This window comes from Perna viridis, chromosome 9, assembly GCF_037379345.1.
Source record: "Perna viridis isolate PV_CMFRI_1.1 ecotype Kerala chromosome 9, ASM3737934v1, whole genome shotgun sequence".
NCBI classification, from domain to species: domain Eukaryota; kingdom Metazoa; phylum Mollusca; class Bivalvia; order Mytilida; family Mytilidae; genus Perna; species Perna viridis.
This window is the reverse complement of record NC_142453.1, coordinates 31,339,217-31,366,386: the sequence shown is the minus strand read 5'-3', so window position 1 is coordinate 31,366,386 and position 27,170 is coordinate 31,339,217. Positions and strand designations below refer to the sequence as shown.

At 32.2% G+C, this 27,170-nt stretch overlaps 2 protein-coding genes across 3 annotated transcripts; one reads left to right on the top strand and one right to left on the bottom strand.

Annotated features, from left to right (window-relative positions):
* Window positions 1–1,661: 1,661 nt before the first annotated feature.
* Window positions 1,662–6,697, bottom strand: LOC148607805 (peptidyl-tRNA hydrolase 2, mitochondrial-like). 2 transcript variants are annotated; one of them, XM_088546701.1, is made up of 5 exons: window positions 6,469–6,697; window positions 4,757–4,846; window positions 3,224–3,345; window positions 2,423–2,535; window positions 1,662–1,763 (listed from the first exon to the last, which is right to left on the bottom strand). In XM_088546701.1, exons 1-5 carry the CDS (start codon window positions 6,598–6,600, stop codon window positions 1,714–1,716), a joined length of 507 nt encoding a protein of 168 aa, XP_088402827.1. In that variant the 5' UTR covers window positions 6,601–6,697; the 3' UTR covers window positions 1,662–1,713. The 2 variants fall into 2 exon arrangements, with proteins under 2 accessions (XP_088402827.1, XP_088402828.1); XM_088546702.1 differs by lacking the exon at window positions 6,469–6,697 and adding an exon at window positions 5,520–5,849.
* A 280-nt stretch (window positions 6,698–6,977) lies between these two features.
* LOC148607804 (anaphase-promoting complex subunit 7-like) lies at window positions 6,978–25,759 on the top strand. Its single transcript, XM_088546696.1, has 16 exons — window positions 6,978–7,136; window positions 9,756–9,884; window positions 11,017–11,106; window positions 12,971–13,054; window positions 14,764–14,879; window positions 15,805–15,918; window positions 17,465–17,648; window positions 18,339–18,427; window positions 19,777–19,897; window positions 20,373–20,514; window positions 21,151–21,251; window positions 22,047–22,091; window positions 22,531–22,643; window positions 23,375–23,491; window positions 24,014–24,128; window positions 25,168–25,759. The coding sequence occupies exons 1-16, from the start codon at window positions 7,071–7,073 to the stop codon at window positions 25,222–25,224; spliced, it is 1,683 nt and encodes a 560-aa protein (XP_088402822.1). The 5' UTR covers window positions 6,978–7,070; the 3' UTR covers window positions 25,225–25,759.
* Window positions 25,760–27,170: the final 1,411 nt, after the last annotated feature.

Genomic DNA, 27,170 nt, shown 5'->3' with positions numbered 1-27,170 from the left:
GACTCAGAGTTTAGACAGTTTTCCACTTTATGCAGGAACTTGTTTTCACAGAGTTTTATTCAGATTCTGGCTTGGACAGATATCCTGTTTATAAGGGTCTGGTTTAGGCTGGTTCCCAGTTTATTCAATGCCTGATTAAGGCTGGTTTCCAAATTATATGGGGTTCCGTTAAAAGCTGGTTTCCAGTTTATACAGAGTCATACAAAGGCTGGATTTCAGCTTCCACAGGGTCTGGTTAAGACTGGTTTCCAGTTTATTCAGGGTTCTGGTTAAGGCTGGTTTCCAGTTTATTTAGTGTCTGGTTAAGGCTGATTTCCAGTTTATTCAGGTTTCTGGTAAAGTCTGGTTTCCAGTTTATTCAGGGTTCTGATAAAGGCTGGTTTCAAGTTTATTCAGGGTTCTGGTTAAGGCTGATTTCCAGTTTATTCAGGTTTCTGGTAAAGTCTGGTTTCCAGTTTATTCAGGGTTCTGATAAAGGCTGGTTTCAAGTTTATTCAGGTTCTGTTTAAGGCTGGTTTCTATTTGATTTAGTTTCTGGTTAAGTCTGGTTTCCAGTTTATTCTGGATTCTGGTAAAGGTTGGTTTCCAGATTATTAAGCATCTGGTTGAGGCTGATTTCCAGTTTATTCAGGGTTCTGGTAAAGTCTGATTTCCAGGTCATTCAGGAATCTGATAAAGGCTGATTTCCAGTTTATTCAGGGTTCTGGTTAAGGCTGGTTTCCAGTTTATTTAGTGTCTAGTTAAGGCTGGTTTCCAGTTTATTTGGGGTTCTGGTAAAGGTTGGTTTCCAGGTTAATAAGGATCTGGTTAAGGCTGATTTCCAGTTTATTCAGGATTCTGGTAAAGTCTGGTTTCCAGTTTATTCAGGAATCTGATCAAGGCTGGTTTCCAGTTTATTCAGGGTTTTGTTAAGGCTGGTTTCCAGTTTATTTAGTGTTTGGTTAAGGTTGGTTTCCAGTTTATTCAAGGTCTGGTTAAGGCTGATTTCCAGTTTATCCAGGGTTCTGGTTAAGGCTGGTTTCCAGTTTATTCAGGCTTCTGGTAAAGTCTGGTTTCCAGTATATTTAGTGTCTGGTTAAGGCTGGTTTCCAGTATATTTAGTGTCTGGTTAAGGCTGATTTCCAGTTTATCCAGGGTTCTGGTTAAGGCTGGTTTCCAGTTTATTCAGGCTTCTGGTAAAGTCTGGTTTCCAGTATATTTAGTGTCTGGTTAAGGCTGGTTTCCAGTATATTTAGTGTCTGGTTAAGGCTGGTCTCCAGTTTATTAAGTGTCTGGTTAAGGCTGGTCTCCAGTATATTTAGTGTCTGGTTAGGGCTGGTCTCCAGTTTATTTAGTGTCTGGTTAAGGCTGGTTTCCAGTTAATTCAGGGTTCAGTTTAGTTTGCACTGGTTTCACTATAATTCTGCCCAGAGGATGTGTATTGATTTGACTGTTAAGTAGTATTTATCACAGGTATGTCATTTTTTGTCCATTTTAAAATAGAATTTGTAAATTCAAAACTTAATGCAGCTTTTTATCACCGAAGCTTGTCAAAAATCCTATTTCAGTACATTTGTATTAAATTTTAAAAATTCTTCAACTACAAACTATTTCAATTAATATTTCAGTAATTTATGAATTTACATTTTCCCACTTTACACTATTAAACAGAAACAACAATACAATATCAACAAATATATATTCTTAAAATACAAATGTATAATAATAACACTATCAAAACAGTTTTAAATGTCCTGTCACTTGATTCACTAATTCTTCTGGACCTAAAAAAATAAGAAACTTTCTGATTATTGGATAAGCATCAAACATTTTGGCCAGTAAATAAATATGCATATTTTACCACAATAACTAAAAGTATATCATTGTCATTGGAAATAGACTTTTTACACAACTGCAAATATTCTAGTTTTATATTTGGTATGGTGCTTTGGTCCCAAGACACTTGGTTTTCACTCGATAATTTGAGTATTAGTTGGTTGATCTTTAATTAATTTAGTAATAAGGTTCCAAGCCACAGAAGGAAGCTTGGTATTGATATTTGGGGTTATGGCCCCAATTGTTTTAGAATTAAGAGCCAAAAAGAGACCTTAAACAAGCATTTCATAGAAGTTAACTACTTAACTCCAGTACATGTAAAAGCATAGGAATGTCTATGATATCATTTCACAATATTTACAATATTTCTATACCACAATGGTAAGGATTGGATTAATTTTGGAGCTAAAAACTTTAAATTTTTTAGAAATTAAGGGCCGAATAAAAGGGGCCAGAAACATGCATTTTCCTGATACTCAGACAATACTTTAACTATTAGTGAATGAATCTTTATAAAATTGTATTACAAGGTGCAGTACCTTGCATAAAGATTTGATGAAGAGAGATAGCAAAAACGCTGTCCTGAAATTTTATATTGGCTACGAACCTGGTCCAATGCCTGCTACAGTAATAGAGCCTGGAGCAATCTGTGTTCTACCAGCATCTTTGATGAGACTTGCATTTAAACCCATAGACCTTGCTTCTCTAGCTATCTGTAATCTATCAGAATATTTATATTATTTTACCAAAGCACATAATTTAGTGGATTGCATTTGTGTGTGATGTTGTGGAAAGAAGTAAATTTAATGTTAGCTTTCTTTCTGAGAAAAAATAAGCAATTTAAATACATATCTTGAAACAATTTTATATGTATAGGGAAAATGGTGTTTTCTTGCAAAATGCCTTAGAAGTTTTTTCTCCTTTTCCTTAAAGTGTACGACCCATAAATGGCCCAAAAAACATCCAGCAAAATAATTAGTTTTTTATTTTAGGTGTCAAATAGTTCTTACTTTAATATAAAAATCTGTAAAATGTTCAAGGTAATAGTACAGGGCTTGATTACACCATCCCCCCTTTTTTGCACATTAAGCAAATGAAAGAGGTATGCCCAAAACATCAACTTGGTAAATATCGTAATTTTTTAGTCACATGGTATACCAGTATTATGGGAACGATACCTTAAAACTGTGTAAACTGTCTAAACCTAACCCTGAATGATCTGAAAACCTGTCCTTTTTATATCAATTTAAACATGTTTGATCCTGGGTAAACCATACACCTTTCTAAACTAAACAGTTATTCAGTACAAAAGGCGTTTAGTTTAGACATTCTAATTTAATATTATACCAGTATTAAGTACAATGAACAAACAAACCACACTTCAAGCAATCAATAAATACAAACGTACAAAGATTCCTCTGAATCTGTTTTGACTACAACTTTTGGCTGACCATACATTCTCCACCGTTTTAACATATCTGGATCTGTTTTACTGACTGTCTCATAGGCCATCACTGCTGCATGACAACACTAGAATATTCACAAAACATACTGGTACTTGATTTATTCCTGTAATCAATTATTCCCCTTTTTAAAGAGCTCAGGGCCTTCATGATACTGTAAATGTATTAACTTTTGTGGTTGCCAATTTTTGTGGATTCTGTCAAGTGAGCATATTCGTGAATATCAATATTTGCAATTTCAAAAAATGATGTCTTCCACAGCATTAAAAATCAGTTTCAAGATTATTATTTTTTCACACTTTTCTGTCCATCTCAAAAATAGCAAAAATTAACATGTTTACAGTATTTTACAATTTATCACTGAAACATGGTGTCATGCTGATGATATCAAGCTCAATTAGAAAATAGAGGTAAATCACAGTAACATGTCACTTCATGCAATGAATTATCTCCCCTGTCTAAGTTCAAGTTTTCCATACAAATGGATAGCAGATAGCTGTAAAATATTTGAAGCCAGATAGCAAGAAATTTTCCAGACTTTTTTAACATCAAAGAGAAAATAAAGGTCCCTTTACTTTAAATAGATTGAGTCTCATGCAAGAGATAAGAAGTTTCTTTAGGTTTCCTGTTGAACTTATCCATCTTCAGCAGTACATGTGTATGCTATCTAAAGTACATACCTCAGATATTGTGTAACTTACAATGTACATTTTTCAACTTGCTCAGCCTTTATAGCATATTCACATGTTGAAAATATTTATGCGCAGAAAAATATATATTATAATGTGCTACGGAAAGATTGGTATCATTTTCTTTTTTGTTGTATAGACATATTTCCATATCAATCATCTGATATCAATCATTTAGGACGTGTTATGAAATTTCTTTGGTCGTTATGGATGCTTGAAGTTGATGGTCAACCTATGGCACACATACAAAAACACATATTTTTGTTAATAAACATACATGTATGATAAAAAAAAATATAACACTGTGCTCTTTTGTAGAAAAAGATAGTCCCACAGTTTTAGCAAATGGCATTGACCGACAGTTCTTAAATCAAAATTTGTCTCTTTTTTTCAGAACATTTGTACTAGTACATGTACATACATGAATGTTACATTTTATTAGAAAATTTTACCTTCATTGTTTTCCTGATCAACACAATCTATGAAAATTGGTACCCTATTACACAATATGCAAGTACAAGTACATTGTAGGTTTTTATTGCAGGGGTCTAGAAGACAATGTACAAGGACTCAATATGAAATAACTAGTATGACAGGAAGTCAAAATTTAATAAAAGATAAAGGTGAAGTATGAATCATGCCAATGACCACAAAAATAAATTATTCAGTTAGTGTGGTGTAAAGAAGAACATAATTTTGTGCACTAATGAGCTTGAAAAAATAGCACAATAAAACATAAATGGACCTTTGGTTGCTTCAAAGATGTCCGAAGTTATTTCATGTAATTACCTGTGCAGCAGCTTTGCCTTTACCCATTTTCAGGTCATTTCTCACAACGAAAACCAGTTTGAACTCTCCACTGTCAGAAGCAAATGCTGTCTAAGGAAAAAAAATGGATTGATGGATGGTTTATTGCGACAGATGCATGTACAAATGTACATGTACAGTTTAATAAAATGTGAGAAAAGTTAGCTCTTAAAATGTGATACAGTGAATTTATCTTAATCTGAGACTGTGAATTGCATCTTCAGACCCTCACAACATAAAAAAAATTTCCTATTTAGTCCTTAAAACAAATTCTCATTTTCAAAATTAAATGCTTGAACATGTCAAAACCAGAAAATTTCTCTGAATTGCATTCCAAAGTTTAGTCTAAACTGTACCTTTAAATGGGTAAACATAACAATACACATGTATGTTGTGTATGTTAATAGTTTAATCCCTTAGTTTGGAAAATACATGCAATAACAATTTGTTTTAAAAACACAGTTAAAAATTTATAACATTGAATACTTTTCTTTAAAATAAAACAAAAATTTGTTGATTGTATATTCCTTAGTATTACATGTAACTGTATAATTTTCTAAGATAAATAGGCTATGTCATTAATAGAAATTCACTGTAATTAAATAGGTATACATTGTAGACCACTTTTTAAAAAACGCTGACCTGCTACTTGGATTAGATGCTATTATATTTGCTAGAGTTCAAATAAATACACAACTTTGGTCTTCAGATAACAAAAAATTTTTGTGGAAATTGATATGCAAACCTGCAAATCAAATCTGCTCATTTCATCTTTGGTAGAATAAAGGGTTTCATATTTCAATGTCATGGTGTTGGTATATCACATCCAAATCCACTCTTACATGTAAATCTACATAAAAGGGATATATGTTATTTCATGTACATCTCTACATGTCCCAATACCATGATTCATAAGGGAATAAACAGTTACAAAGGGAGATACTGTTACATGTAGGATACAAGAAGGTGGGAGAAAAGGGGCAGGCAGTGGGAAACAAAAAAAAATAAAATTGTATTAATAATCAAAAAACAATATATTGAAGGAGAAAGTAACCTAGTAGTCTGAACTAAATGTGATGTAACACGATCAAACATGTTTGTTCCTATTGATCCCGGGAGGTTTTTTTAATCACATACATGAACATACATGTTGTATGTACCAATTTAACAAAAATAATTCAGTATCCCAAATTAGTCACCAGCACTCATGGTGTGTATATACAGTTTTCATATTTAAAATCATTGTATCTATTTGGTTTTGTGTCATGACAATTTATTGTATATTTTGTAAATGTGTTGCCTACTGTTAAATACTGTACCATAAAATATTTGTATGTATAAAAATACATGTATTTCTCAAATGTTGTAAAGAGAACATGAATATTCCTCATCCAGTTTGACTTTTTTATCAACATCTCATAGACAATTATTTTTCACCGGGTGGTAGATTAAAAATGGGTGGTTGGCACATGTAGGTGGGAGAACCGTGGAGGTTGGATGGGAGGTGGAAAAAAATAGGTTTTCTAGATGGTACCCAGAGACCCCCTCATACATGCAACATATAAATTATGTGTGCAAGAAAGAAGTCTCTACTGTTGGAGTATCCAGCTCGTCCAGGCTTCTGTAAAGTCCCTGTACATTTGTATTTATACATGTATGTACACAAAATTAGAGAAATGTTGGGGAATATTTACTTCATTTAGACCGTCTTTTGCAGATAATCTGATCGATGGACGTAATTTTCCTTTGAGAAACCAACCAATGAAAAAGCCAACACCAAGTCCAACAGCAACATATGAGGAATTTTCTTTCGTGAAAAAATCCATGCTTCATGAAATATCATTCAAAAAAACATTTTGCTCAATGTTGATTTGTTTCAACCAACTCTACTAAGTCACGCCTTCTATCAAACGCTTCTAAAACCTTGATGCGTAAAATGATTAGTACTTGTAAAATAAAAAACGAAATAAAATTCTCTTAAGCATACGTAATATTTATTTACTTACTTACTTAATGGGAACACTGGAATGGCACATTTTAATAAGCTATTCCTTGACTGACTACTAACTACTCTATAATAACAGTCGGCAAAAAGTCAAAATTGTGTTTTACAAAATTTTACACTTTTTGTTTCGTTTTGAATTTTTTGAATTTTTCGTTTTTTAGTTTTTTTAGTACGTTAGCTATCGAGGCTTCTCGGATTCTTCCCAGATTGTATGTAAGAGTCTAGAAAAGAACGAAAAAAGGAAGTCTTATTTATTTTCCTATGAAATCGCCTGGTTAAAATTTGTCAAAAATGAATCTGTTTGACCATCTCAAATTTCTGCATGATTCAGAACTTTACCAAGATCTAAAGCAACTCGTAAGTGTACAACATAATATCTGCTTATCCATGATTTCACAAAAATAGTTTTTTGCTTCCCTGCCTGGCTACCAGATACTAAACAGAGATTTTTAATTTGTGGATCTCATGTACACATGTGTTTTGGCAATTAAAATGCTGGTATATCAGTATTGTAAACTAAACTGGAATAAAATTTTGTTTCCATATTCAATTCCCATGAAAATTAAGCCACGTTACTTTGTCTTTGATGATAATTGTTTCGCAGTTGTGACCTTCCATTGGGATCATTCAATTAATTCATCTGACTGTCATGTGATCATTATTCATATTAAAAGAATTATGATGAACTTAAACAGATTCAGTCCTTATGTCTTTTCTGATGAAATTCTCTCTGTTGATATGAGTAAAATTCCCCTGAAAGAATAATTTAGTACAATCAAATCTCTCAGAATGTATTTTTTCTTGGCATGCGATTTTTGACCCATAAGAAAGTAGGGTTATACTTCTTAGGACTCAAGAGTAAGTTACTTGATTTTCTAGTAGTGTTTATGGATTCTTGGAGGTCAGATTTTCATCATAAGACAATTCTGTGTTTTTTTATTATTTTAGTTACTTTATGTTCTTTGTTGCGTATGTCTGTTTTCCATGTCTGGTCTTTGTCCCTGGATTACATTCTTTTGATTACCGCTATAACCTGGGTTCCCTTGATTACTCTTGCATCATTTGGTGGACTCAATCATCCAGTGTGATGATTTCCTACATGTAGGTTTAACATCAATTCCGGACTAAACATGATCGTTGGTGGTTCTGGAAAATACAATTTTACACAGTTTGCAAAAATAGGTGATGCAATACTTAAAACATAATTTTGACCTAGCGCTAGTGCCAATAGCAGTTGTCAATGAAAACTTGCGGAAATTTCTTGAAATTTATCATTTTTATTCTTAAATGGACTGTTTACTTTTGTCTAAAATCTTTGAAGCATTTATGAAATTATGTAGTAGTATTAATGAAAATCAGACAGAAGGTGATTCATGCATGTCAAAAACCCACCAAATGCATTTTAATTTCTTACTCAGAATCAGTTACAGACTACACAACCAGTCATAGTTTTTCATTTGGGCATTGTGCTTTTGAGATAAATTTTTTCCAGATTGTACATGAAATAAGCATTTTGCAAGAGTTATTGTTTATTATTATTTTGTTCAATTTGGTTGATTTTAGTGGGAGATAAATATATAATTTTCTCAAAAGTACAGATCTAAATATGGGAAGGACAAAGTATATATAGCATATTTAGATTGAAAAAGCATTGTTTGTTCTGGGGAGTTTTTCTTCACTGTGAATCACTCTAATATGGACAGTGCCAGAATCTGATATGTACTGGCATTTAAAAGCAAAATATCCAGAAATGAAAGTTATGTTCACAAAAATAGGTGACGCAAGTGTAGTAGACTTTATACGTGAATTCACACTTGTCATTTTGATCTGAATGGTCCTTGATTTGTCTCTTGATAACCTTTTGACGTTAAGAGAAACAATGCAATTTGACGTGTACATTGTGCCGTCATTAATCTTTAAGTTCAAGGAAAATTCAGTATGATAACAATGGGGAAATATAAACATCTATAGGTAATTATATACATGTATCTTCTTAAGTACTACACACAGCTGCAGAACCAAAGCTCTTGAGGTCCTTTCTTTGTTTTTTGGCAGACTGCTTTGCAAAAAAAAAAAAAAAAAAAAAAAAGAAAGGACCTTATTAGTTATGGCTCCACAGACATCCCAGTACAAATGTAGTAACGGTGATTCATGGTGCAGAAAAGCCCCTCAAACAATGTTTTTTATGCTTTATTTTCATGTAATGATTATGTGCTTCTTTTTTTAGATCTGTATCACACAGATTACATTTACCTCCCACTAAAATAAATCAAATCAAACCAAACCAATAACAGTAAGACTTGCAAAATGCCAATTTCATACAAATAACATGTACATTTGTATATCATCTTCATCTCAAAAGTCCAACAACCAAATGACAAAGACTGATTATGTCATCTGTAACTCACTTTGATTAAGAAATAGAAGTGAATTTGATTTTGTTTTTGAATCTTGTATTTTTGAACCATTCTTTCAGTAATTTTATGTCATACCTGTACAATGTACATTGTATAATAATCATGTCCTGTCTGATTTTTATAGACTACTACTTAAAATGAAATTTGAATTAAAAGAACATGCAGAAATATCTCTTAAAATTCCTTTGTAAAGTGAGACTGCTGTAATCTCTGGTATAACACAAACTAGCAGAAGATAGATCTTCAAACCACAAATTTTATGTTTATCCATCATTTTTTCATCAGATATTTTCTTTTTTTTTGTGTATATAGTAAGTAGTCATTATGCAAGGTTTAATTATTCCACATTTTTTTCCTATTCACAAAAAAAAAAAAAGGAACAAAAGCGCAATTTTATTCTAAGGAAATTTTCAGCATTTCAACTCAGTTATATGTTCAGTAGATAGTAATCAGGTCTCTCAAAGTTTGTTCTTTTCCTCCATTTCAGTCATGTATAATTATATCGTTATTTCCTCCATTTTAGTCATGTATAGTGATATCGTTATTTCTTCCATTTCAGTCATGTATAGTGATATCGTTATGTGAAAATAACACAAGTACAGAGGTTTTGAACTTGTCACAGAAGTATCAATGTATGGTTTATTATGGCAATGCGTTATACCAGTTGGGAGAATTTGTTAAAGCAGAGGTAAGTTCAGTGTTAAGCTTGGTTTGCCAACCACCTTTTCTGAAAACAAGCTGAACAGACTAATTTAAAAAGCCCACCCTATTTCTTAAGATATGGAAAATGTGGTCAGAACATTTGGTACAGTATACAATGTAGCTACACAACTAAGTACTATCAACCTAAATTTTATTTTCTCTACTCTTTACAGTGGAGTCACCGTTTTCCTCCATTGTAACTCATCAGTTAAAAGCTCACCTGAGATTACATGTATGTTGTCTGGTAATATTTGTATCAAATTTAAATATTTTTTTTTGTATTTGTATTGGTATATTGTATCTGCACATAATTAAAAACTGAGATTTAATTGTATCATTTCAATACTTATCATTTATTTTTTTTTCTGTTTATAACTCAAATTCTCCTAAACTTTAAAAATGAATATTATTATGTCATGTATACAGAAAAAATTAACAACAAGCATATTTTGAAATGGTGACTCCACTGTGTTGGGTGGAAACACTTTGACTGCACTCACAAAGTTTCCACTGTGAAGAGTGGAGAAATTAGAATTAGTGTTGAGAGTAGTGTATGGTTATTACTTTGTGTAAAGTTTATTTATATATAGTAATACTTTTAGAAATGTTTTTTAAATATCTTGAAGCATTGTAAGGAGATTATACCCATTTACATGCCGCAAACTGAAATGGAGAAGCAATATGATTTTATGCTTTAGTTTGTAATTCACTTTTAAACAGTCCAGTATGGTGTGTAAAACCTCTACTGATGAACTAACCAATGTTAAGTAGAAATTATAGTTGGGTTGTACTAGATATTGACCACTCACCCAGATACATGTACATGTAGCAAGTAATACTTTTCTGACATATATTTTAATGATAGAGGACAATACAGGTTTATTCATCTTAAACATCCCAAAATATTTCTGCCAACCTTCAGTGGTTAAGGCAATATATAAGCCAATCTGGCCATTAAAATTTTATTTTTATTTTGACAAGTTAAAATGGAAATTTGTCACCAATGTTGGAGAATAAAGGTTTATCAAACTGATTCATGTGTTCTAATATACATGTACATGTTCTTTTTTACAATTTTAATATCATTCATCATTTTGTCTCTTTAATTCTGTTTTCAGAATATTTACAGGAAAGCATTACTGCTGAAGAAAACTCTAAATAAGACAAAAGGAAAGGGTACAGCTGCAGCCCCAATTCAACATTCACAGGTTAGTTTGCTTGAAGAAAATACAAATGTAGGTCATTAAGTATGGAATCTACATTGATAGCAAGTTGACTATAAAATTTCTCACGTCCAGAGTCTGCAAGATTCCATATTTAAAGGAGAAGACCATGTTATTGTGCAAGTCATAAATATCAAAACTAGTCATTTAAATGTTCATAAAAATTAAATTGAAACAAAATTATTTCCTTTTTTTAATTAATTAATTGCGATTTAAAATTAGGCAATTTGAATTTCCCATGTCTTTGGGCGTCACCATGATCGGTTGAGTTGTGACGTCACGAAGTCGGTTTGTAAAGTGAAAGTAAATAGGTAATTGATTACGATGTCCGAAGAAATCTCAAATTTGGAACTTTTCCCCTATAATTTCAACCCAAAATAAATAGAAGAAGAGATTGAGGCACAAGATGTAAGTAAATGTCAGACAACATTGATGAAAACCGGGATTTGCGGCCAGAAGATTAGTATGTAATAGGAAAATCTTCTTCCAAAGAATGTTCGTGTTGCCAATCAAAATCTTCAAGAATATTCTCTCTTATCATTCCTGCAATCGTAAGCTTGACAAGACAACATGTTTTGGTGATTAGATAAACAGGATCGTAGAAATATTTATGGAATATTCTTTGTTTACATATTATTTGCAGTACTTGCATCAGTACTAAACCAACTTAGTGACGTCACGAGCCAATCCAAAACTTTCGGATAAAGTCAATAAAGTCTGCTTATGATCTTCCTTCTGAAACGAGAGCTCTGCAAGATGGCTATTTACATATATTTCAAAGATTTCGAACTTTGCATAGCCTTGAGCATTTTATAAAAGCGCATTTTGCATTAAAGGTTATTTTTTTTTGTTTACGTGGGTATGATTTATCATTAGAGCCGAACTTAATACAGGAGTGGCCTTTCCCTTTAAATATGGAAATTTATTTCTTGAGATGTTAGAAATTTCATTCATAATGAGTGAGCTAAAGTGTTCATAATCAGTGAGCTAAAATGTTAGATCCTGTTTCTCATAAATTTTCAAAACGAAAACTATCTGATAGCAAATTCTTCCAACTTCTATTTTTTTGCATCTTGGTTGCTACGTGCAATCAGGACTTGAAGTTCTGAATTATTTTTAAGACAAAATTTGGGATCATCTCTAGAATAAATGATGTTTTTTTTTCTGTTTATCTGACGATTCAAGTAGAACCGGAATAAGCTATTGAGTGAAGATGTCTGGTTGTCTTTTTGGTCTATGAATTTTGTTTTGTTTTTTTTTTTTTTACATTAACAACATTTCCTGTATACATAGTTTCTAGCCATAATTTTCCTTCATGCATTAGTGTGCTTGAAAAGGAAATACAATGTATTTTATACATTTGTTGAATGGTCATGAGGGGAGCAGTAAACTTATTACTGTAAGGTACATTCTATTCCCGCCGGCAAAACCCACTGTTGATGGGGTAAACAGAACAATCAAGACCTTGAGGGGTTATGAGTTCAAAGGTTACACATAATTTTCTGTAGAAAATAAATACTGAGGGATTAACAACAATAATAGTCACAACGATAATCCATTTCATTAAAAAATATCTTTGGTTGCAGAAAGGCACAAACAGATGAGCAAAAGAAAAATTGTAAGGGTAAAAAAAGTAAATTTTTGATAACCATTCTAGTTGAGAAAAAAGGTACATTGTAAAATATTAGGATAAGATAGGGAAAATATCTGAACGGATATCGGTAATTGTAATGAGACCTGGCTGAGTAGTTCTGATTGCAATAGTAATGTTTCAAAACACAAGGTACATTTATGTAGGAAAGTGTGAAAATAAAGTGTCTTAATGGATCAGTTGTAATTTTTTTCACAGGAAGTGACATCAGAAGTGGATGTCAAGTATAAGTTGTATCAATGTTTGTCACAGATGAAGCTGTTCAGAGAAGGCATGTCTATTGTAAGTAAGAAATTTACCCATGACCAATGCTTAGTATTGCATAAATGTGTGTGACTATTTAGATCTGAGCGGTTAAATGATAAAAATTTGAAAGCTATATATTTTAGAAAATAGTGGAGAAAAATAGAGTATTTATTGTTAGCAATACATTTACACATTTCAGAATCTCAGTGAACAATTAAAACTGTTTCAGCTGACAAAATAATAATGTATCAATAAATCATGTGTGAAAAGTATCCAATCAAGGAATAATTTATCAACAATCAAGCAATAGTTAATATTATCTAATTTAGATGTATTTATTTATACAGGACAAAACCCCCCCTACTCTAAAAATAAATATCAGGACAGAGAAATCTAGATTATCATTAGTAATGTCACAAACTTCAATGCTGAGTGATTATTTCTTGAAGAAAATCTACTTTATATTTGATAAATCAACCCAAGATAGGTTGTTGCAATTCCCAATTTCACAAAAGGTTAGGAAAATTAAAAAGATGTGTCCGTTTTCTGGGCAAAACCAAACTTGCTCACCTGAAGGATTTCCAAAAAGTCGAGCATTAAACATTATTCAATACTACAGTGACAAGGACATATTTCAGTTTCCTGCAAAGCCAATGTTTGAAGTTCAAACTGTTTCTCGGAAAATATACAAGAAAAAAGCTGACATCTAATTGTGACAAAACTCTCGAATAAATTGTGTAAGACAAACGATGTACAAATTCATAATGGTAAATGAAGGTTTCACTGTTAGCACCTGTGTAGAGATCAATAACTCCCAATGTTTAAGGTCACAAAATAGAACAAACACAATTCACGAATTATATGAATACACACAAATTCTATGCTTTTAAACTTCCATAAAGTGAGTTGATTACTCTGGAATATAAATATTCTAAGGAACCCTCTTACCAGTAAGGTCTGAAATACAATCAAAGTTTCATTCAGTTAGTATGTGAAACTGGAAACAATGATACAATTTTACAACACTTAGTTTGTTTTCAGTAAGGTCTGAAATACAATCGAAGTTTCATTCAATCGGTATTTGAAACTCCAAACAACAATGCAATTTTACAACAGTTAATTTTGTTTTAATAGACAAAAAAACCTCAATTAAATCATTATCCATATGATGCATAAGAAAAATGTGCACACACTATTCTAGCAGTTACTGTACACAATGAAGTTTATTTCAATTTGAAGTTATTTATGTGTAAGTTTTTGTAAGAATCAGGCAATATATGAAAAATCAGAAATGAGCATCTCAAAAACTCACAAATCTGACAATATAATTTCACTCAAGGATGCTTCTCTATTAAAAAAGACCATTTGATCTCTGCATCACTGGATTTGCTCAAAAGGTTTTTCAATAGCATGTTGGAAAAATGAGGTTTATGACAGAGTTTTCGGCTCTTGAAATGCTAATTTTCAGTGCATTTCAATGAAATTGTAACTCAGTTTACCAAAATGGTATTGAAAATCATACTGTTTTCCTTGATTCTAATGGTGCAAATAGTCCAGATAAACTTTCAAAATGGTAAGTTTTTGCATACCATGTTTCACCCACTGCATGATTCATACAGAAGTAGACACTTACGTTCTTCACTCATTTGATTTTAATTGGCAATTATGTACCAGCTCTGGTTGGTTAAATCTGATTTTAAAAAATGCTTTTGTATTAGTTGACCTTTTCTGTCATTTATTTACAGTTGGAAGGAATCAGCTCAAAGCAAAGAACTGCCAAAGTTAACTTAGCTCTTGCTAAGATGTATGTAATGGCTGGTATGGATAGATCTGCTATAACCAGTTATAAAGAAGTTATAAGGTACATGTAAATACTGTAAATTCAGAAGTTATTGAATGCATTAAATATTGCAATTTTGTTAATTTAGCCAAAAATGTGATTCTGTGAAAAATACCTAATGAAGTAGTGTCAAAAATTCCATTATGCAAATTTTAATTACATTTGTATTGTGATTTTAAGTAAGTTACACTTTTGCAGTAATAAAGACATTTCTATAATTTCTATATTTAGAGTCCTAAGAATACAAATAAAATTGTAATTTTTTAGTTGTACTAAATTCAACATGGTTAAATTCCGAAAATTTAAAGTAAAATGGTTAACTGACTCCATCAATGTGTTGCCAATCAAGTTGTGACCATTAAATTCAAGATTGACTCTTTCATGACCATTAAATTCAGGATTGACTCTTTCATTACCATTAAATTCAGGATTGACTCTCCCATATCTACAAATACAATACAGTTACTGTAAAAGCACAAAAAAATGGTACCCACAAAATTGACTTTCAATGCAATATAAAGGTTATCATTGTTTGGAACTGAGAAAATTGATACCTGCATATATGATCATTTTACAGAATACGCTTAAATTAGCGAAAATTAATATATGTTTACAGAATTTCCTAATTGATATGTTTATCATCTCTGACAATTTATTTTCAATTTCTTCTTCATCCTATTATAAGGAAGAAAATAAATTGTTGATGAAAGAAAGATTTAATATCTATTTAAGTACTTAAAATCTTCTTTCATCACATCAATTGGTTATGTGATTTATTTTAACACCCCTGAATCATGCATAATAAAAATTAAGATAAAATCATAGATTCTCATCCCCAATTAATTTTAAAAAAAAGGGCAGGTAGGAAAAATTTTGTAAAAAGAACACTTTTCTATGCTTAACTAGAAGAAAAGAGTAGATTTGCATCTATTTTCTTTTTTTTCAGAGAATGTCCATTTTCTATGGAATCTATTCAGGGTCTTTTATCTCTTGGTGTGAAAGGTGCCGATGTGGCTGCCTTGGTGATGAATGGGTTACCACATGGCACATCATGTGACTGGTAAGTCAATTGAGAGTAGATAATCTCTTAGAGTGAACAGCCTTGGTCATATAGCCAGCACTCCACAGTATTGTAGAACTGCCTAATTTTGGTCTTGTAATCTGATGCTTTGTAACATTTATCACTTTAAAAAATTGTCAAGCATCTGTAAATCTATATATCTAGAAATAGCTCAAGCCAAGGCCTTCAGGATGCAGTAAAAATTTTCTGGAAAAAAATTACCCACAGTATATAGGGTTACCATAGAAACCATGCAAAAGTATGCAAAAATTTGCCAAAAAGTTCATAAAATCAGGTTTAAAAATATCAAATTTCCCGCAAAATATCTGAAATTTTTATTTCAATCCCTGAAACTGTTCAAACTTTTCCTTTCAAAAACCCCTTCCTCATATGGGCATGACCAGTTAGATTTTGAGCTATTTCACTTTGTAATCCACTTATTAAATTTAGCATGGTAAAAAAATGACTTACTTTCACTTTCACAATGAAGTCAAATTGTCATTGAAAAAAAGCCCCTTCAACATTGAAAATATATAAAACATTGCAAAATACTTTTAAAAGTCCCCTTTTTTCAGACAATGTTTTATCAACAATAGATTCTTCATTTTTAATCACTATAGCAACCACCGGTTTCCATTTATGTCATTTTTCATCCCTAGCCAAAAGTGCAAAACTAAACTAAACTGTGGAGTGCTGGCTATAGTTACCACATGGTACATCATGTGACTGGTAAGTCAATTGAGAGTAGATAATCTCTTAGAGTGAACAGCCTCGGTGATATAGTTACCACATGGTACATCATGTGACTGGTAAGTCAGTTGAGAGTAGATAATCTCTTAGTGAACAGCCTCGGTGATATAGTTACCACATGGTACATCATGTGACTGGTAAGTCAATTGAGAGTAGATGATCTCTTAGAGTGAACAGCCTCGGTGATATAGTTACCACATGGTACATCATGTGACTGGTAAGTCAGTTGAGAGTAGATAATCTCTTAGAGTGAACAGCCTTGGTGATATAGTTACCACATGGTACATCATGTGACTGGTAAGTCAATTGAGAGTAGATGATCTCTTAGAGTGAACAGCCTTGGTGATATAGTTACCACATGGTACATCATGTGACTGGTAAGTCAGTTGAGAGTAGATAATCTCTTAGAGTGAACAGCCTTGGTGATATAGTTACCACATGGTACATCATGTGACTGGTAAGTCAGTTGAGAGTAGATAATCTCTTAGAGTGAACAGCCTTGGTGATATAGTTACCACATGGTACATCATGTGACTAGTAGATCAATTAATACAATATTATGTTGTACTGGGCCTATTTATTTTACACCCATTCAGCCTGGTCATTTTTCTGATGTGGTTTGTTAACTTCATTTTAATGGTGAACAAAACTGTTAATATAAAAGAACATGAAAATCATTTAAAATATATTGAATATATGTGTGCTACATGTAAAATTGAAGTTTCCTTCCTTACAGAATCTATGAATTAAGCAATTGTAAAAAAAAATTCAGAGACATCTGTTATGTATTTTGCAGGTTGACATCATGGATAAAGGGTCAGGCATTCCTAGCAAACAGAGAATATGGAAATGCAATAATAACATTCAAACAAATGGACCAGAAAATGTGTCTAAAGGACAATGTTTATGTTGTAAATAGTATAGCCAAAGGAAGGTTCTATGAAGGAAATGATACAGCTGCTCTGCTGGGGTTTCAAAGGGTTGGTTTTATGTTGATATTATATGCAATATAATACTTTAAGCAAGCTGCATAACTTGCTGGCTAACAGAAAATCAAAGGTGACCAAGTGGGGGAACATGCCTTTATATGGATTAATTCTTCTGTGAACTAGCACATATAAAACTTGTATTTTAGACTATTACAAAACAGGATCTGTTTGATTGGTTAAGCATGCCAAACTGTTACAAAGCAGTGTCTGTTTGATTGGCTCAGCATGTCAGACTGTTACAAAGCAGGGTCTGTTTGATTGGCTCAGCATGCCAAACAGTTACAAAGTAGGGTCTGTTTGATTGGCTCAGCATGTCAGACTGTTTGTTACAAAGCAGGGTCAGTTTCAGTGATAAAATATTCTCATCTGGAAATGCATAATTTCTTCAGTATAACATTAAATTTTATCCATAAATCAATATGGTTTAAAAGTCAGTAGGCTTATTACTAACTTTGAAAATAATTTTTTGATTTTACCATTTCAGGTTTTTCCTTTATGACCAAACTAGGTTTTTATTTTTGTAATATGGAGAAAAAGTCTGTTTCCGTAATGTTTTAAGTTATGTAGTAGAAGTTTTCATTTTTTTTTAATTCCATTACATGCAATAATTGTAGAATTTCCAGGATTTTGATTCCACATCAATGTTACCTTCCACCAGTTTGAAACATTTTCTCTCTCCAGGTGCATTCATTAGATCCACTGTTTTTAATGAATATGGACTTGTACTCATATTTATTGGCAAAAGAAAAAAGAGTTACAGAATTACAAAGGTGGGGAACTATTTCTTTAATATGTAGAACATGTGTATAGATATAAATGAGTCACTGATATTTCTAAATGAATGGCATTTTAACATTTCACTTTGTAATGTTTTTTTTTTTCTCCCTTGGTCTTCCCTTGAATGAAATGACCTGATGCAGTTTGTTAGGCTGTTAAATGTAAGTTTTTGTAAGAATCAGGCAAAATGGGGAAAAAAATCTGAAACATTCATGTCAAAAAGTCACCTATCTGACTATATGATTTCACACAATAATGTTTTTTGAAAGGACTATTATTTGATCTCTTGCCTCAGTGGATTTGCTCAGAAATTTTTTTAATAGAATGATAAAAAATGATGTTTTTGACAGAATTATCTGTCCTTGAAATGTTCATTTTCAGTGCATTTCAATGAAATGAATTTACCAACATGATATGGACAATCTTTTCTTATTTCCTTGATTCTGATGGTGCAAATAGTCAAATTACACTATCGAAATGTTTTTTTTTCATACCATGTTTTACCCACTGCCTGATTCTTACAGGGACTGACACTAATAGCTGTACAACTCATGATAGAAAGCTTACAAAATCCTTGTCCAGTTTACTATCTTTTACAGGAAATTGTCATTCTATGAAGGGAAGACCAGCTCTATTCCCTGAAATGAACTATTTCACTTGCTCTAAAACTTATGTCACTGTTGTGAAGTACATACAGATATCATCTGATGTCAGTGATCTAGCAAGGACAGATTTCCTTTGAAACAGAAGAAAACATATCATAGATTATAAGAAAGAAAATTAAGTGGTACTTGTGAATACAAAAAAGGTCCCATGTGTAATGCATTAAGTACAGCTTGTGCTTGGTTCGAGTAACACTCTCTCATAGTTTAGCAATAACAATATTCAAGTAATTTTTTTTAGAAGTTCTGTGTTTTGAAGATCAAAGTTATTTATAGGTTATTAATTACCATCTTTGAAAATGGATAATCTTGCTTGAGCTGGTACTGCAAAAGCAAGACAATCATTAAGTGAAGGTGATTAATTAAAGTCTTTTTATCACCAATTTATCATTGACTGTTGGTGTTGACACTAACAATGCATGTGTGTCCTTTTTTATTAGTGATACTATTCATTGTCATTTTACTATCTGCAGAAAGTATAACTATTAGTCATCCAAAAATCTCCATTTGTCAACAAAAGCCTCAATTCAGAATATGAGATGGTTAAGAATATTTGATACCCCTCCTGGAAGATAGTTAACCAGGGGTTGGGGGAGTGAGAAATGTATACCCTTGACTGTCGTTTCGGTTCTATGGTAATATATTCCTTCCTTGAAGTATATGTATACAGTATTTTACAGAGTATCAGAACAGTTAATGAAAGTAACAGACAAGTCTCCTGAGCCATGGATATCTATGGGCTACTTCTCTCTCATATCTAGAAAGGTGGCCAGAACCAGAACAGTATACTTTGCACAAAAGGTTGGTTAAAGCTTTTTCTCCCATTAAAGGAGCATTAATTTGTTGTTTGGTTTCGTCAAAAAATCATGTAAACTGGTGCACAATAAACAAGAATTCCTGCAAAATAATGTAGCACATTTGAAAAGCTTTTCTTTTAAAATGATTCTCATGCATGTGTCGTGTATACTACTGCTATGGAACTAACATACATGTATTAAATTAATCCATCTGTGTGTACGTGATATGTAATAATACAGTTAACCAAGCTAAGGTGTCAGCATACAGAAAAATTGTAACATGTTTTTATTCATGTATGTTAATGACTAATTCATTGCAAATAAGTACATGTAACTAAAAATCACATATTAAATAGTTTCAAAAAGTAAATTTCCATTTCAGTCTTAAACATGAACATGTTTTCAAAACATGGAGGCATTATGTTGAAATTTTTATTACATATAAAGAAATTATCCATTGATATACATGTATTTTACAGGCTAGTATTATAGATCCATATAATGTTGAGGCATATCTGTTGAAAGGCACAGCATTGTATGAACTGAAAAAGTCCCAGGATGCATCACTGCATTTTCAGGAAGCACTAAGACATGCTCCACACAGATACGAAGCTTATCATGGTACTATTTATAGCATGTTTGGGAGCATATGAGCTTAATTCAGTTGTCCTTTCATTTCCCTTGATTTTTTTTACACACACAAATCCCTTATCTACATTTGAAGATTTTGGCTCCTTGCTTGGCATGCTTTAATACACTTATCTATTACAAAATGTGTGGGAAGAAAAATATGGTACCAAGCAGGACATTAGTAGAGATAACTCTTATACATGTACGTTTATTAGGGAGAGTGTATAATATCTTGGACATTTACCTCTGTGCAGGAGAATGAGTTGAAGAATAGAATTAGAAAATGTTTCAAATTTACACAAGTTCACGTTCTTCAAGATTGCTACAGATAGCCACATGTCTCCCACTGCTGCAAAAATAGATGTAGTACAAAAGTCCCTTAACTCATGTAAAATTTTTTAAATTAAATTGGCAGCGCAATATGATCAACTACATACCGTGACTAACAATCCCTCAAAATTTGAGCATTTTATGAGGAGTTGCATCCATAAAGTCAAGTGTGACACACTGACATCCATCTATATTTCTATTTTTCCTTCTGCTTTGTGGCAGGGTTTAAAAAAATGGTATACTAAGTATTGTGGTAGATTTTTGCATGACATTAATTCACAAAATCCTTTATTCCAGGTTTAATTTCCTGTTACTTGTCACAACATAGAAACCGAGAAGCATTAGCATGTGCTGGGAAGGCTATAAAGACAATAGGATCAAATCCAAGAACTCTTACAGTAGGTTTTGCTAAGACTTGTACTTGTATATTCAGAAATTATTGTGATGTTTAAATATTGCAAAAATGCATCTGGTTTGTAATCCAAGGAATGAAAACCTCACATTATGGATGTTTAGTCATTTTTGGAACTGTATGATACATTTTTTTTATTTTACATATACATTTTTTCTTGTATTTCCTTCTGAATTTGGCTACCTTATTATATTATATGTTTTGTTTTTTATTTGGCTTGAGGGCTATTCTACTTAAACTTCCCTGGAAGGGCTTGGTGCCTTTTTAATATTTAAACCTTGGTTGGGGGTGTTTTTGATATTTACACAATTTAATGCATTGCAAAAATGAAATTATTTCTCTTGGTGGTACCCCTTATGAACTGTAGCATTTCTCTTCTTCAGGGAAACTTACTGGAATAGCCTTTGACACTGCACAATGATTGTGCTTTGATTTTTCAAATACTTACATACATTAATTTAAGGAGGTAGACTTAGGGTAAGGGACATAACTCTTGAAATCAGTGATATGTTTGTATCGTATTTAATTTCACCAAAGCCTTTCATGCTTTCTTTTGAAACAAAATGAAATCAGTCCAAGTTACTTTGATGCTTACATGAGATTGATGTAAAATGGTGAATACAAACGTTCTAATAATTTTTATGAGTTTTGTCCCTTACGCTAGGTCTACCTCTTAAGTCACAATAGAGTTATTAAAAGAAATTAACTCTAACATAAAATTTATAGCAATCTCAGCTACATGTACATACATGTATGATCAATGTGTATTTTTACCTTGTAGATATATGCCTCAGTATTGACTAATGAACCAAATATGTACACAAAGGTAAGACTTCTGGTGAACTTATGTGTTTTCACTTTCTTTAATGTATTGTTCACATGGTGAAGAACAGCTAGGTTCTCATCAAATGGAAGAATAATCACTAGATTTCATGGTTTTTAGGCCTATGAAGGAACTCATGTGGTCATGCTTCTCTTCATTACATTTTTCAATATAATTACACTTCATGTTACAAAGTTAGGTATAATGTTTTTACATGTGCCTGGATCCACCATCAGTCAGCTTTCTTCTCATTAACAGCAGGATACTAAACAGTTTATTTTTTAAAAGAAACATTATGCAAAAAAGTCCTTACCATGTAGGCTTTGTTTGTCACATGATAATGTGGGACATCGTGTTTATGTATGTTCACAAAATTTTTTATACTATTAGTGCACTTATATTTTGAAATTGCTGATTAAATCATTCTTTATCTTTTTTGTAGGCCAAGCCATACTTAGAGAAGGCAATGAAATTAGATCCTTCCTATTTAGAGCCAGTATATGTTATGGCTGAGATATTATATAGAGATCACCAGTATGATAAAGGAATAGAAATGTATGCTATACATTACCAATCTCCTCACAAATCAAGTCACTAAGGGGACTTCTGTCTGTTTTTTTGTAAACTCTTGGGAGCATCATAGAATTAACATCTGGCAATGAATTTAGAGGACACTTAGTCCATACAAAATTTTACCTGCATTTAAAGTCAAAACCAAGTGGTCAATAATTTGGTGACTAGAAGAGGACCTTGATTTGAATCTTTCGTTGTTCTTCATGTACAAATATATCAAATTTTGAGAAAGGTAGATATTATGTCAAATATCTTGTAAATGTATTAATTTTTGCAGATTTTGTCAAGTGAACATATTCGCAGATATCAATTTTCGCAGATTCAAAAAATGATAAAAGCTATATTGTGTTTTAAAGTCAATTTCACTGGTACTATTTTTTCACGTTTATGTTCATGCGAAAATAGCGAAAATTAGTTCACTGCGAAATTTAATACTTTTACAGTAAATGGATTGTTTTACACAGGTTTTTGATTTGTCCATGGTTTGTTTTACATAGGTTTTTGATTTATCCATGGATTGTTTTACACAGGTATTTTATTTATCCATGGATTGTTACACAGGTTTTTGATTTATCCATGGATTGTTGTACACAGGTTTTTGATTTGTCTGTGGCTTGTTTTACACAGGTTTTTGATTTATCCATGGATTGTGTTACACAGGTTTTTAAAAAAAATATTCAGTGTTTGGTTGTCAGGTTTTACTGTTTCAACAGGTTGAGGAAGCAGCTACAGACACACAATACCTGTAGATTACATCAGCTGTTGGGAGATTTCCTGTCTCAAGTCAATGAACAGTTAGAAGCTTTAGATGAATATAGTATAGCTCTTAAGTAAGGAGAACATTTAAGTTAATCTTTCTGATTTAATTAGGAAGTAATTTGAGCTAGGGTAATATTTGAAAAGAACAAGTAGAGTAGGGATCTGTCACCACATAACTAAAAACATACTTAATGGTCAGACATTTTTGTCAGATTTTCTGACTTCTCTGGTTTTATCAATTTCATAGCATTAATATTTTTGCCCTGTGACCCCCACTGTTTGATTTTCATTAAACACACCTTAACATTTTTTGGGGGAAGTTTTTATAAAATATTTGTTATTTCTTTAGTGTTTTGATGAGATAGAACCTACTACATGGAATACAAAACCTATGGAAAATCTAAAGAAATCCTTTCCCGGCAAATTTATAGATGCTTATATCTCAAGAATGAGCACACCGACCCATGCATTTTTTCTTTTTATATTGCTAAATTGTATACAATGAAACCATTCACTGTACAATATATGAACAAAATATAACATTGTCAAGTTTTCTTTGTACACTTTATACATAATGTTTACAAACTTTTCAGTTTAGACCCAAATAATACCAGAGCTAGGGAAGGAAAGGAGAGAGTAGAAAAGCATAATGATGTTGGATTGGAAAGTACCTATGACTTGGAGGGTATGGAAAGCAGTGAAAATGATGTAAGTCGTGTCCTTTTGACTTGTTTTATGTTTGCCGTAAAATGAAATTTAGTACCTGTAGAAGTTGTAGAAAGCATTTTTTGTTTTTTTTGTCAACCACGTTTCATAAAGCACTGGTTTCACCCACTGGCCCTTTACTTGAGAACTGGTCCCACAAAAGCTGTGACAGGTTATGTATTATTTATCAGTTTTTAATTCATTGAATGATTTTATACACTAATAGGTAATGTCACCATATATGTATATATTATTAGCGAAGTGTAACAGGTTCTATTTATAGCTCATATAATATTTTTTTCATACAAATTGAAAGCTTATTCTGGTTTAACTTTTCTACAAAAATCTAAAAATAGCTACCTTTTGTTTTAACCTGTGTAACCAATGGTGATAGAGAGTCTAGTAGCTACTTGACACTGTCCATCTGATCGCCCATCACCTTTCAGGGTACATACTTTGTGCAAAGTATTAAGCCAATATTATTATGTAGGTAGCAGTGTTTTATTGAATGTTCTTGGTGTAATAAATTTCGGTAATTCACACTGAAATAAATTCAGTAATATTTCACTCTTGGACTTTCTCCCGCAAAAATGTCACAACATGAATATCAATCCGCCATTCAGAAAAATCAAAATTCATGTTGAAAAAAGCACTGAATAATGGAGTAAATCTACATAATAAATAAGATAATCAATTGGTTAACGTGTATAACCAAAATATGATCACTTTTATGAACAAGTTCCGCACACTCGTTAAACCTTGGTGTTCTTCGGCACTCGTGATCATATTGTGCTTATTTACTCTTTCCAATTAATTATCTTATTATTATTCAGACTTTTCACTGTCATTATATACTTATTGAGGATGTTATGGAGAAATTTGATTAATATTTTGTACATTTTGAACTTAGCCATTTTTGTCACTTTATGTTGTGAATGGTACCAGCCTTATATAATCTGTATGTCAAAAAGTATTAAACCAACACATTAACACTGTCTCATGTGGGAGTTTTACGTGAAAAAGATTATTTTGTAATTTTCAGGGTGAGTTCGATGGCAGTGATGTTGAAAGTAACTGGTCAGAAACAGAATTCAGCTGATGAATAGAGACATTAATTATAATGAACTTGAGATTACATTTGTTGGAAAGCCTATCCACTAGGAGTTAAAACTGTTATCAGTGAACTGATGCTTTGGAGACTAATTATAATACAGAGATTTAATTTGTTTGAAATCTATTTGCTGACAGTTACTGAAAGGAGTGAACTAATGCATTAGTGTTGTATCAACGCAATTTACTACAGTGAAGGATATGATTGAATCAGTGTCTGACTGAGTGAGAAAGGTTAATGCTATTTCTGGAAAGTCCAGGGATCAGTTTCATAAAGAATCTCAACTATAGATTTTCTTCCAATTTTTCCTCTACTCAAACATTGACCAATCAAATCACTTGAAATTAAGATTTTTTCATGAAACCAAAGCCAGAAAATGGAAAGTCTTAATAAGACCTAAATGGTTGCTATCAATTCCAATGAGATTTTTTTCTCAATTATACATGTATACCACTATCTTATTTATGAGAAGTACCTGTTTTTTTTTTTAAATTGTGCATGCTTAAATAAATATGATAATGATGCAGGTTGTTTTCTTTTAACAATATCAGAATGTTTGACTCAAGGGAAATCAACTTTCAGGCATTGCAAACAATAGGTCTGGAAATGTTTGACATAAAGAAGGGGAGGATGCATCATGTGTAGCCAATTATAATTATTAAACTCCCAAATAGTTTGACTACAGAAAAGGAATGCATCATGTACAGCCAATTATAATTTCCAAATAGTTTGATGGTTATCCTTTGTCTTTCTTCCACACTTCTTGTTTCTGAGTGATATTTTTTGTACTCCCCTGTCTAAGTTACAGGCATATTGTTTATATGGTGTGACATATGAAGAAAACAAACATAGAAATTGATACACATTATCCAAGCTTTTATACCTGATAACTGCCAGACCATCAAAGTGTTTTGTAATGTTTTCCATTTAAAGATATTGATAGGTCAAATTTAGTTGAAATGCACTATTTAAAGGAAAAATGGTGGGAAAATTTCCTGGACATTTTAGCTCAGCAGGCCCAAGGCCAAGTGAGCTATTGCCATCATTTGGTGTCCATCATCGTTGTTGTCCTTAAAGTATTCTGCATAGAACTGTGGGGATTTTTGATCCATTTAAAAACATGGCCTCTGTTACTTGAAATAGAACAAAGGGGTCAGACACCGAAGTTTTTCGCATATATGTCTGCTAAACTGTTATACTTAGTATAAGGCCTACAAAAGTCTGTAGGGATCAAATTGTTGGATGACTCTTTGTTGAAAGGTGAAAAAAACCTTTTTTTTAGAGTTTTCGGCCAATATCTTGAAAACTATGGTAGATATATATAGGAAGAAACTATCAATTGCTGAAAGGGTCCTTACGATTAGGCTATAAAAGTTTGCGGGGATCAAAGTTGTAGGGCGACTCTGTGTTAGAGTTATTGCCCTTGAAATGCGAAAAATGTTTTTAGCAGTTTTCAGCCAATATCTTGAAAACTATAGAAGATAGAAAGAAACTATCAATTGGTGAAATGATCTTTTAGATAAGTCCTACCAAAGTCTTTTGAGTCAAAATTGTTGGACAACTAGAGTGATGGTTCTTTAAAGGCAAATATTTATCCAGTGAACGTTTCAGGCTCCTGGGAGCCTTTGTTCCCTATATAAGCAGTTAAAAAATATCTATGTCACGAAGTTAAATAGCTTTTCGGGTATTTCTACGCACATTGAGTATATTTTAAGCAGGAAAGACCAGATTGAGAAAAATGATGTACAACCCATTGCCTTATTCTTACACAGAATGGTCTTCCAAGAATTTTTCAACTAAATAATTCAGCAGTATGCTTTAGACCTTTGGTTATACTCAAGTTTGGTTCAGGTATATATTACATGTACCATTCAGGAGTAACACAATGGAAATTTTGAATGCTGGGATGTTTTTGTGATGACCAAATCAATTTT

Coding starts and splice junctions, on each gene's coding strand:
- LOC148607805 (XM_088546701.1), bottom strand. CDS start 6,600: ATGGATTTTTTCACGAAAGAAAATTCCTCATATGTTGCTGTTGGACTT. Junction 3,346..4,756: donor AAGGCAAAGCTGCTGCACAG/GTAATTACATGA, acceptor TGAATATTCTAG/TGTTGTCATGCAGCAGTGAT. Junction 2,536..3,223: donor ACAGATTCAGAGGAATCTTT/GTACGTTTGTAT, acceptor ATATTCTGATAG/ATTACAGATAGCTAGAGAAG.
- LOC148607804 (XM_088546696.1), top strand. CDS start 7,071: ATGAATCTGTTTGACCATCTCAAATTTCTGCATGATTCAGAACTTTAC. Junction 11,107..12,970: donor CCCCAATTCAACATTCACAG/GTTAGTTTGCTT, acceptor TTTTTTTCACAG/GAAGTGACATCAGAAGTGGA. Junction 23,492..24,013: donor GAATATAGTATAGCTCTTAA/GTAAGGAGAACA, acceptor CAAACTTTTCAG/TTTAGACCCAAATAATACCA.